Source organism: Denticeps clupeoides, chromosome 2 (assembly GCF_900700375.1).
Source record: "Denticeps clupeoides chromosome 2, fDenClu1.1, whole genome shotgun sequence".
Taxonomy (NCBI): Eukaryota; Metazoa; Chordata; class Actinopteri; order Clupeiformes; family Denticipitidae; genus Denticeps; species Denticeps clupeoides.
Genome location: NC_041708.1, coordinates 33,302,451 through 33,315,258, shown reverse-complemented (window position 1 = coordinate 33,315,258; position 12,808 = coordinate 33,302,451). Strand labels below are relative to the sequence as shown.

Sequence of the window (12,808 nt, the reverse complement as noted above, 5' to 3'; positions counted from 1 at the left end):
ATGTTGGACCGGCCAAATGCTGACAGTCACACGGGTTCTACTCAACCCCACCTGCTGCTTGTTCAGTGTGGGTGATTAGAACCCACAATATGTTGTCCTTGTCCTGTTTAGGTGGACTTTATGCTGCTTTTTGGTTCTTGTGTGTGTCTTTTTGTTTCAGTTATTAAAACCACTACGTTTTTCATGTTGAGTGTTTACACTACATTTTTATCCCGTGGCATAACACTCACCCCTCCCATTTTGTTAGTGTGTTTAATTATTTGACACCCAGAAGATTTAAAAAAAAAAAAAAAAGTGAAGTGATTGTCACTTGTGATACACAGCACACGATGCACACAGTGAAATTTGTCCTCTGCATTTATCCCATCACCCTTGGATGGGTTCTTTCTCTGCCCTTGATGTGACGGGACTGCGGCACGCAGGGGAACTCAGGATTCATGTTGGAGATCAGTTCTGCCGACTCTGGATCACACATGGCTTATTGTAAGATTATACATGATGAGCCCCACCTGATGCTCACTTTCCATGGCAGTGGGACCTGAAAAGGGTAACGTGATGAGGAGCCCACACCTGGCAGTGCAGGATTGGGACTTACCAGGGAGACACAGACACCAACCCTAAAACTCTGGGGAGGGGTAAGCGTGTTGTGGGGGGTGAAGCCAGCATGGACGTGGTACACACACAAGGTCTTGTTTCCTCCCTTCCTCCCCTGTTTCCCCTTTTGTTTCACTTGTCTGTAATAATCCTTGTTTACTCTGAGCATATAATTTCATAGAATTCAAAAGGCATGCTATTGTGTCCCTTTCCTGTCCTACAGATGCATGCCCAACCACTGTGAGCATGGGGGCAGGTGCACTCAGACGTGGGACAGCTTCAGCTGCACATGCGATGGCACTGGATACACAGGGGCCACCTGCCACACATGTAAGTGGGAAAAAAAGGACATGTCATTCATGTATTATATGTAGTATTATCTTAAAGTGCTGCTGTATGCGATTTCCATTTCTGAATTTTTTCAGAAATAAAATATATATATATTTTTTGTTGCTATTCCAAGATCACCCCTGCACAAGTGTGAGGGCGTTTTTTTTTTTTTTTTTTGTCCCTATCCCAGTGACACCCTGCCGGGATATATAGTGGGTTTATATTTAAAGTAGTTAAATATGAAGGGAGACTAGGATTGAAGTGCATTGAAATGTGTAAGTCTCTGTTTCGCCCACATGTGGCAGATTCCCCAGTCACACTTAGCTGCTCTTCAGAGCCATTATTCTGGACTTTTTGTTCCAAAAATGTCAACAAAACCAAAAAAATCTATTTAAAAAAAATCTAACGTTACAGAGCCACAAGTCATCTGGTGGTAAATGTGTAAATATCAGCTGTACAGCATGATGTAAACTGTAGGTGCTACAGTACATACAATTAACATATCAGCAAGCATACATGTTACCTAAAATAAGCTACTGATTCATGGTGAGCGAGATGGTTGCAGTTCAAATGCTCCCGCAGAATAACTCACAGGAAGAGCTCCATTGTGTTCTCTGTGTAGTCATTTGGAGTCTGTCATCTGAACAACCGTTTGGTTGAATCATGGAATAAAGCGCCGACTCTCGGGGTCTGACACAGAGTGCGCTGCTGTTTAATTATAAATGCTTCAATTAAAACCCTGCTTCAAAGTCAATTTAAAAGTAGGCAGCATGTGGGTGAAACTATCTTAAAGTTGCTTGTTACAAGAGTTTAGCAATGTAACTAAATACAGTATAACTATAACTACAAGTATAACTAAGTATAACAAGTATAACTGTAGTATTATATAACTACAAGTATAACTAAAACAAGTATAACTATAAGTATAACTTAGGGCACAAATTGTCTTAATAAACATTTGGATTGATTGGGAGCTTGATCTGTCCCTTTGCCCTCCAGCCATCTATGAACAGTCATGCGAGGCTTATAAGCACCTTGGCAGAGCTTCTGATTCCTACTGGATCGATCCTGATGGAAGTGGACCATTGGGACCATTCAAGGTCATATGCAATATTACAGGTAAGTCCAGCTTCTACAGGGATGTCCATATTTATGTACTGGTGTCCATATTTATGTACTGGTATACTATGTAAAACCCGATTGTCTTGTCAAGCTATAAACAATATGAACACTATTATCAAACTATTACTTATAACAACATTATGCTTGGGGCTTGTGTTAGATGAAAGGCGTTCTCTGGATTTACGTTGAAGTGTGTAGGTTTTAACCATCCAGAATAAGGAACCATTATACGTTGACACTCAGAATCCCATTGTAAACTTTTTGTAAAAAACATTAACATCTTGTTCTGGGTGACAGAATTACACAACAAATTGGTAATTACTTTGCCTTCTGTATACTGCAAAACCGTTCTTTCTTGTTTTATCTATTTATGTAAATCCTGAGGACACTTTCACCTTTTACTAGCAAACAAGCCACATGCTTAGTGTATTGAGCCGCATTTAGCCCCAATTTGAAGCAAGTAGCACAAAAGCACATGTGTTGTTTTTTTAACCAACGGCAGAATAAGACAAACATCACATGACATGTTTGCATGCCTATGGACAGTGTGAGGACAGCAGATAAACTGGGCTATCCACACTGACAAGGGGAGAGCATGCAAACTCTGCGAACGCTTCAGGGCGGGGTTCAAACTCACAACCTTGTGAGGGTGTGCAGCTACGTCACTAAGGGCCATGGGTTTATAGTTTTGCATGCATCCTATCATAAAATAGTTCATATAACTTTAGTAACCCAGTTTAGGCTAAGTTTAAAAAGCATCCCAATTATTGCCCAGGGAGAGGGATCATGTAAAAAGATTTTGAGATCATAAGGAACTGTTAATGGGATTAAGCAGTTAATGGGAATTAACTGCAGACCTATAATTTTGATTATAATTTTGAAGCTAATAGTTTCCACGTGGTTCTATCTGGAGCATTAGTGTTGTCAATAACACTTGAATAAGATGATCTCTCAGTGCAACAAAATTTACATTTACAGCATTTTGCTCTTAATGAATAAGAGCATTTTGCTCTTATTCAGAGCGACTTACATTCAGTAGTTACAGTGACAGTCCCCAAGTAGACACTCAGGGTTAGGTGTCTTGCTCAGGGACACAATGGGAGTAAGTGGAATTTGAACTTGGGAATTTTGGGTTATAGGCGAGTGTCTTACCCACTAGGCTACTACCACCCCCAGCAATGAACATGGTTACTGGCATGGTGCGGAGAGGTAGAGGTGGAACATGCTGCCACCAGCTGTTTTCAAGAGTCAAGATGGCTTATATGTTGTAAGTGAAATGACGTTTTAAAAAAGGCACACATTTTCCTCTGGATAAGAACACATTAATTCACAGAGCTGAAACGGAATGATATTTACTGGGGAAGGGGAATATCAACTGTGTGCAGCTCCCCACGAACATGTGCTTCGGCTTTTAGGGTGACAGTGAAATCCCCTCTGTGGCATAATGGAGGGGTGCCTTTGAATGCCATTGAATACTTTATCAATTAGCCCAGATGGCCAGAAAGCCGCAGGAGCGCTGAGGCAGAAATTCTGATTTTTTTGCAGAAAAGCACATCAGACCTCTGGGGCTGTCACACCTACTGCTTCTGACCGCTTCAGTCCAGACTAATGCTTACATTTCAAATATTTGACATTATTTTTGACCTTCAGAAGAAGTATGTACATTTTGTAGTAATTGTCATAAGAAGACTTCTGCGTGTGTCTTCCAGAGGACAAAGTTTGGACAACGGTGATGAACAACCTCCCAGCGCAGACGTCGGTGACCGGCTCGAGCCGAGAGAGGCGGACGGTGCTGCAGCTGAACTACAGCGCGTCCATGGAGCAGGTGTCCGCCATCACCAGCAGCTCCGAGCACTGTGAGCAGCACGTGGCCTACGCCTGCCGCACGTCCCGCCTTCTCAACACACCAGGTCAGCCTGCGGGTGTGTGTGTGTGTGTGTGTGTGTGTGTGTGTGTGTGTGTGTGTGTGTTGTATATATTGAGTAAATCTTAGTGGGAACCACATGTCCTCATAAAGGTAAAAAGTGTAGACATTTTGCTGGTGCACAGTAGGAAAAAACGCATATTCATTAATTTGCTTACCAAGAAAAATGTATGTAAATTCAGAGCAGTTACAGATTAATTACACATACATCACCCTAGGTTTCCATAGGTTCTCATAAAGCCTGTGTGCATACTTTGATTATCCTTGAGAGGAAATTTTAGACATAACAGATTTTGCGGTGCCACTATTGAGAATAGGAGAGACTGAAGAGCTGGGGTCCTCCCGTTATTATTCACTCATTAAATTGTTCACGTAAATCACTCATGCCGCAAAACATCCTTGGGCTACAATAGCTTATTTACTTTAATCCCTCTGTCTCCCTTTCGCCTGGAGCCTTTTTCACACGCTACTTCCCCACACATTACTGTGTGTACAGGAAATATGTATTTCGGCACCGTGCGAATATCCGTCAGTGTGTTCCTCTTTCTCTCTGTTCTCTCCTCCTGTTTTTTCCCCCCTCCATCCTTTATGGAATAATTCTGCTGCTCTACGCCACTTAGTAAACGCACATCCTGTAAAGGCAGTGCACTTCTTCTGTGGTGCTGCTGCACTGAAGAACATTCGGTTTGAAACGGCTGTAATCACATGCGGGGACAAGTTTAATCAGAGCATAACTTGAGGCAATAATCGATATTTTCATTATTCTATGCCTCCAATAATATTCATTTCCCGTAATGTTGTTTACGTTTTTTACTCCGTCACGCAGAGATTTCTCTAATTCGTGTATCCTTCGGTGGAGGACACTCCATTTGTCTTTGAAATTAAGGTTTTTAATCATTTCAGCTTCCCTATTGACAAAGCTGTTAGCATGTCCAGTAATAATGAGATTTATCTGCTTGCAGTCCTTCAGCTAACTTTTTATCACCTCCCCACCACAAAGCAGTGATTATTCATAAGTCATGTGAGGTGGCGTCGAGCTGGCTTCGCCTGCAGCCAATTAGCATGTTCGTCCGCGAGCCGTTCAACAAAGGACGTTCTGATGAGATGGTGCCAAGAGCCATCCTCTATGTCAGGATCGTGTCTGATAGCCCTAATGATCAGATTCCTGCCTGCTGCCGTGTTTATGGCTGCACAACTCTTAATGAAATTGAATTCACTTTTTTTCGTTTTAAACCGGTTCACTCTTCAAGAAAGCAGTGACCTTTATTCCAAATAGGTTCCTGACAACCTACTTTGCATAGAACAAATGAAAGTTTGGCAACAGTCTTTTGCAATAAATGTTCCGACATGATTTTGCCAGTATCTTACAATTGTACATCGTGTCTTATATCGTGTACTTTTTTATGCACATTAAGCACCAATACCCAGTTCAGACTCAAAATGGAAGTGTTCCACAGACCTGGAATTATGCACTCTGGAGCTCTAAATCTTTAAAAAATGTAATTTCACTTCTGCTTCTTACAGCTCAGATTCTTGTACAAGGTTTTTACTCTGGTTTTCTGTAGTCTTTTCCCCCGTTCATTAGTCTAATCATATACTAGGACTACACAATTTGCATTAAAATGCCCAAAAACCTTAAACTGAGTGACCCCATGGAAAACAAAATACATTATAAAAAATCTTTAAAAACAAACCATCTGATCAGTCCTGGTATGCTCATAAAATCAAATTAACAAATCAAATTAAATATAATCATCAAATTGTACCATGGTACAGCGTCATATTAGTGCATATTAGTTCTTATTTTTGACACAAACTCAGTGTGGGTCTAATTGCAATCAAAAATATGACCCATCATGCAGCATTTCTTGAACTGTGTTCTTATCATGCATCTTCTTGCTGTAAACATGTGAGGCACATGCATGTGATTAATGGGGCTGTGTAAGTACATTTTTTCCTGCAGAGTCTGTCATTGGTATTACATGAACCCTTCTGCTTGTTGACAGCTCTGGGAGTTGCTGCCGGGAATCATAAGGCAGTGCCAAGCAACTGCTGACAATTAAAGCGGATGTGTTTTTGTGAATCGCCATGTCTGTTCTTGATTGAGCATATGTTCAATAGTTGGGTATTAGTGCATTAGACCACAGCTTGCCAATTAACCTCCCTGGGAATGTGGCATGTCAGTACCACACACAGAGCAATACCCCATTAAACAATTTACTCGGTGAGTGTGGAAGATGGGAAGTGGGCAGAGTCCAATTAAAATCTAGCCTTACATCAGACGGTGACAAACAATTTCCAAAAATATGCTTCATGAAATGTGTCTCAGGCCTCATGAAATTAGGCCAAGGGTTGGCATTCGGTTGTGGAGTGAAGCATTGGCTCAAAACTGTATGCAAGGTGCATAAACTTCTGAAATTGAGAGATTAAACTGTAATTGTCCTAATTCCATGATTCTGCCACCCAGCCCGCAGATGAGACCCATTGTTTTCGTTGCATGTGCGCTGACTGCTCTACAGGCCTGACCCCCATTATCTTCCTGTCTGCTGCAGATGGGTAGAAATGGTGGCCGAGGCTGTCCGCTTATCTCACTTTCCCATTACACCAGCATCGATGGTGACGTTTTGTATATCACACTTCCCACGCCTGGGACAAGGGCTCCATTTCTGTATAAATTGTATCCCTGAATTAGCCACTTTTGACAATGATTAGCACCATGCATTTATCAGCCTGAAGCTGATGAACTGAGACAGCACAATCCAAAGAACTCTCTCCACAATGTTGGATCTCATTAAAGGAGCATTTTATTTCCCTGCCCAGTACATTGTAGCCATGCCTAATTGTGAAAAATGATGTTTTATTTATGTTGTCACACATTGTCTATGTCTAGACCCACACATTATGCCTTCTTGTGCATTCAGTAAGTTGTTGTCCCCAGACATACTTCTCCATGAAACTTTCAAAAGTGAGATAGAAAATTGTGCGTCCCTTGGCGCAGCATGAAATCTTTCTTTCTTTCCTTCAAGTGCAAGAGCTATAGAGATGGTTAAAGTCCTATATTCTAATCCAGCCCACTGCATTTGCAGGTTATAAAAATGGCCAATCAGAAAGGAGCTTCTCAGCATTCTACCAATAAAGAAAAGCATAGGGATGGATCAAAGTTTCTTTGGAAAATCGCTGAATACATGATTGCCATCTTTAAATGTTCATTAGAGCAACACCAATTTTACTGTAAACTGTTATAATTATTACATTTTTCCTTTTACATTGAAAGATGGGAAGTCGTAGGTCCATGACGTTCTGCAGCTTTGTCTTCCATAGAGGTTCACCTCTTTGTTCTTCATATCTTTGTCAAATGGCCTTCCCCTGAGCAAGAAGTGTGAAAGGCCAACCATTTGTTCGGGGTCCTCCACTTGTGTCTTTGTTGGACTTCGGCGACACCCCCAAGCATGAGACGACAAGGGCCGGCAAATGATGACGAGAGCAACAGGGCGGAAATAACAAATTCTGATTTGTCTGTGACAACTTCCTGGGAGTCAAATGTATAAAATAATTTTCTGTTGTGGACACTGGGCATTTTCCTTTCCATCGGGAACTGAGGGATTTTCCTTTCAGTTTCTGGGCCTTTCTCTCTACCTATTTTTCTCCCGGATCAGGTGATCTCTCTGAAGTTTGGTTCAAGGCTTTTTCTCTCCTTTTCAAATTCAAATTCAAATTTTATTTGTCACATACACAGTCATACACGGTATGATGTGCAGTGAAATGCTTTCTGCAACTGCTACAGACCACAGTATTGCAAATGTTGCAAGTAAACAGTGAACCAATATGCAAATATTGCAAACATAACCAAGTATTACACTTTTACGTCTTTAACATAAAATATGTGTAACTGGTAGGGTGAAGGTGTGCAAATGAGTTACAGTTTTTGGGGTTTTCTGTAACATTGATACCTTTTTTACATACAGTATTTACATGTAACTGCAATAGTAATCTACTGGTGTTAATAAATTAGAAACTTTTATACTTCTATTTTTTTATTACATAATCAATAATAATATTACATATCTAAATATTAGTTTATTTGGAACAGAGCCCTTGGTTATTAGGGCTTGGTGAAAAATATTGCTTATTCTAAAATAATAAGGTATATTAGATTTACAGTTTATAGATTTAAACTAACAGCTGGGTTTAAATGCTTATTCATCTATTTCCTTAGTACATTAGTACATCGGGTGGTAGTAGCCTAGTGGGTAACACACTCGCTTAAGAACCAGAAGACCCAGGTTCAAATCCCACTTACTAGCATTGTGTCCCTGAGCAAGACACTTAACTCTGAGTGTCTCCGGGGGGGACTGTCCCTGTAACTACTGATTGTAAGTCGCTCTGGATAAGAGCATCTGATGCTGTAAATGTACATTCAGCTTTGTGGGTAGGAGCCAAAGTTGAAAACATACACACACACACCTGTTACGTCCTGGTATTTTGGGGTGTGTTTCTGTTCTGTGTTTTGTGTTGTTTGCAGGTGCCTGGTGATTGTAAATTGAGACCACCTGTACCTGCTGTGGGACAGACAGAATAAAAGGAGCCTCAGTCTCCTTTTTCGGGGCTGCGCTTGCCGTGCCATCCACCCACCCGCCTTCCTACCCTTTCCCTTTGACATCACTTCCGGTTTCCCCTGCGCTTCCCCTAGGAGGCGACGCAACTTGTTGTGTCGGCCTGCTTCGGTGTTTGTCTGTTTTTCTCTGTTTTCCTGTTTTGTTTGCCGTTATTCATTGTAATTAGTTTTGTATGTATTTCTTCTTTATTTATATATTTAGTCGTTAATAAAATACTTGTTAAAATTATCAGTTTCGTCTTAGTAGGTTTACGTTTGTGTCCTTTCTTTTGTTACGGGCCGGAGACCCTAGACCGGTTCGTAACACACCAAATAAGCAACTTTCACATTAACTGTAGGAAACCAGACAACCCAGATGAAACAAACTTCACACAGAGAGCAACTGGGACTGAAACCAAGGCCTCATAAATCAGCAAATCCTAGTTGCAACTCCTAAAAATCCTAGTGCCTGAACTCAAAAGTCTATCTGTGCATGCAGTTTTTTCAAGAAATTGAAAAGTGTCATTGTTATGGGACAAAATATTGGTCTTTCTCTCCTATAGTGCTTTGTCTTTGTAACTCTATATGTTTCTTCATATCTTCATATCTGATTAAAATATTTCAGATCTCTAAACATAATGCAGGTTGCTTGTTAAAATAAAATTAACTTCAATTTTCACTTCAGTAAGTGAAAGTTAGCTTTGGGGTGTTCTGCTGCTCTGTCAATAGTGCCCAGCTCAGCTGTGCCCAGCTTCTGTGATTTGATTTTAGTCAAAGCAATTTCTAGCAGTGTGTAGATGTATTTCTATGCCTATAGTATACACCTAGAGTGTACAGACCATGATATGGATTCATGGTGGCAGTGGTGGCCTAGCGGTTAAGGAAGCGGCCCTGTAATCAGAAGGCTGCCGGTTCATATCCTGAGCTGCCAAGGTGCCACTGAGCAAAGCATCGTCCCCACACACTGCTCCCCGGCCACCTGTAATGGCTGCAACACTGCTGTGCTGCAGTGTATCACAATGACAATCACTTCACTTGCACTTTCTTTTTTTTACTCTCGACACAGTAGGCACTGTAAATATTGCTTATGTAAAAAATGTCTTAAACAGGACTGTTCCTATAAGGCATGCCTCAACCAATTTCAGCGAGTATATTGTCAAAAAGGAAACGATCCAAAATGCATTCTTTGATTAGTGTTAACATGCATGTTTTGATGTGCCAGATTCACCATTGTTTGGTTTCTTGTTAGGTAGTGGGTGGATTGTGGGATTTTGTGTGAATCATACACAGAGTGTAGGTGATTGACTGCATCGAGCCAAATCTGTGTTAAACTGATAAACAAATCGTATGAATCTCATTAAACTACAATTCCCATTACAATGGCAGAATTGCTTTCTGAATAACCTTTCTTCTGCCCTAACCTTTATCAAATGTTAAGTAAATCAGGGGTCTGTTTGTTTTACAACATAGAACCTATTTAGAGGAAAGTCAACAGAGACCTTTCGTATGTATTTCAGCATTTCTGGCTTCTGTAAAGATCACTTCCCACAGAAAGACCTGTTTTTCAAATGGTCTAAACAACTGATCAACAGGACCTGTGCTGCTCGTCTATATTGGTTTGGAGAGGATCAGCCCATTTGTTTAGTTTGTTTTGTGTTTTTTGAAGCTAGGGGTCACTTCAAAGTTCCTATGAATGTAACCACAAAAACTGAACTATGGGGAAATTAGTTATTGGATTACACTTTTAAGGTTTTGTGAAAGGTTGTTAGAAGCCTAAAATGCGTAATTGATGAGACTTTTCTCTAAAAATTCAGCTGGCTTTTGCACAGCACCACATTTGATCATGAAATGCTGCTGCTACTACTAATGACCCAAATGAATGCTGACATAATGAGTGGTCTGGATGGTTCATGGGTCTTTGAGTGGAGATTTGTTTCCTGGTGCCGAGGCAATGATCAGGCAGGGCACCAGCTACAGTCTTCTGAAATCTGATAATTTGCATGCAGAGATCCACGCCTTGGGGTTTTTTGCATATGTGAACACATCATTACCCGGAATAATGTCGTCATATGTTTTATTGACAGTGTCATGTGTCATGCCTCAACCCATTTCTGCGAGTCATTGGAACCGCACGCCTTGACAGGCCCAGTTGTGCAGACTGGAATGAAAGGAAATTAGCCCGGTGACAAGAAATCCTGCCATGGAGATATTTCACAGAGACTCCGTCTGTCAAGGATACTCGCTCTGCCAACTGGTAATTTACAAACACACACAGACTGCCCCGAAGGCAGTGAAAGAAATGGGACTGGAGAGTTGAAAAATAGACAATGCTTCTGTAATGCTGTCCGTCCTCTGCTGCTGGAGCCGGAGAATGAGTTATACAGAAGATGATCAGTTCTCGCTCCACCTTGCAGGTATTTTCTGGATGCCATTTCTCACGGTCCCTCTGTGCTCTGTGATGTTAATCTGTGACATCCGATGTCATAGTGAAAAGAAAATAAAGATCATCCAATACACTAACACTCAAGGACATAATTGTCTTGCTAATAATGCTAAATAAGGAGATTTCAGTTAACATAGGCTATACCAAAAGACATGCACTTACGTGTGCATATGCAATAAGAGCACACATACAAGCACACAAAGTAAAAATTACATATTTACTTTTTGATAACTTGAGATGCTTGATCTTTTGGGCTTCACCAGTTGCAACAGAGTATACATTATTATATTTACTTTATTTTTTAAGCAAACAACACAATGTGACTCCTAGTCAATCACACTTCTGTCCACTTAGGAAGCAACACTGAATGACAATCAATTTCACATGGAATCAGTTTCACAATTTCAAATGGAATAGAGAACACGTGGAAATTGTAGGCAATTATCAAGACAAGGGGATTAGGTATTGAGATGAGATCCTCAGACCCCTTGTGAGACCATATGCTGGTGCGGTTGGCCCTGGGTTCCTCCTAATGCAAATGCTAGATATCATGTGGCTGGAGTGTGTCAGCAGTTCCTGCAAGACGAAGGCATCGATGCTATGGACTGCCCCGCCCGTTCCCCAGACCTGAATCCGATTGCATCTGGGACATCATGTCTCGCTCCATCCACCAACACCATGTTGCACCACAGACTGTGCAGTTGTTGCTTTAGTCCAGGTCTGGGAGGAGATCCCGCAGGAGACCATACGCCACCTCATCACGAGCATGTCCAGGCATTGTAGGGAGGTCATACAGGCACGTGGAGGACAGACACAATACTGAGCCTCGTTTTGACTTGTTTTAAGGACATTACATCAAAGTTGGATCAGCCTGTAGTGTGTTTTTCTACTTTAATTTTGAGACTGACTCTAAATCCAGACCTAAATGGGTTGATAAATTTGATTTCCGTTGAAAATTTTGTGTGATTTTGTTGTCAGCACATTTAAAACAATTTTAATAAGAATGTTTTGTTCATTCAGATCTAAGATGTCTTATTTGTTATTATCTGTTCCCTTTATTTTTTGAGCAGTGTACTTATGCTGTGGTTTGTTCAACAAATTCTGTGTCCTGTTTCATTTGCAACTCAAAATGAAAATAAATATAGTCGTGACGATGGAGTGGACCTCACCCAGAAGCCATCGTCTCTCAATACTCTAATTTCATGGAAACACTGTCCAAGAGCCACACCACAGCAGGCCAAGTGCTCCAGATGGTTTAGGACAACACAAGCTGCTTCATTACAGACATGGTCAGCCATGTTTATGCCTCATGTTGCCTTAGGTTTGACCATCAGACAAATATATTAGGGGCATCGTTTCATCATGCTTCAATTTTCCTAGTTCTAAAGTGTATCATTGAGACATACTGTATGTGATTTTGGGCTATATAAGAAGTAAATGTTGTTGTTCTCTTTTAGAGAAGGTATTCGCTCTTTTGGAGCAAGAGAGGACATGCATTGCAACCATGCTTCTCACAGAAGCAAAATGAAATTCACCAAATAATCATCAGTTAACATTAATTATAAGTAAACACATTCCTTCTGCTATGTAACATCATTTATTTGCAAGATATAGTTGTCTAGCAGCAAAAGAAAAGCAATACACTGTGGCTGAATCAATCAGATTTTAGAAATAGAACATACAGTTTAGTACTGTGCATCTTCCATAATACTTCTTACATGTGCACATACCAAGAAATTTAACACCAATAATATCATAGTTATCATACACTATCTACTTAAAGCCCAGAATATTCACATGA

General features: G+C 40.8%; 1 protein-coding gene across 2 annotated transcripts in view; it reads left to right on the top strand.

The window, feature by feature from the left end:
- The window catches only part of cntnap2a (contactin associated protein 2a), a 283,755-nt gene that overhangs the window by 176,599 nt on the left and 94,348 nt on the right, over positions 1 to 12,808 (top strand). For both annotated transcript variants that reach the window (XM_028961990.1, XM_028961981.1), the window contains exons 11-13: positions 818 to 924; positions 1,924 to 2,043; positions 3,756 to 3,956. In XM_028961990.1, the coding sequence (XP_028817823.1) occupies positions 818 to 924; positions 1,924 to 2,043; positions 3,756 to 3,956 (428 nt within the window). The remainder of the gene's footprint in view (positions 1 to 817; positions 925 to 1,923; positions 2,044 to 3,755; positions 3,957 to 12,808) is intronic.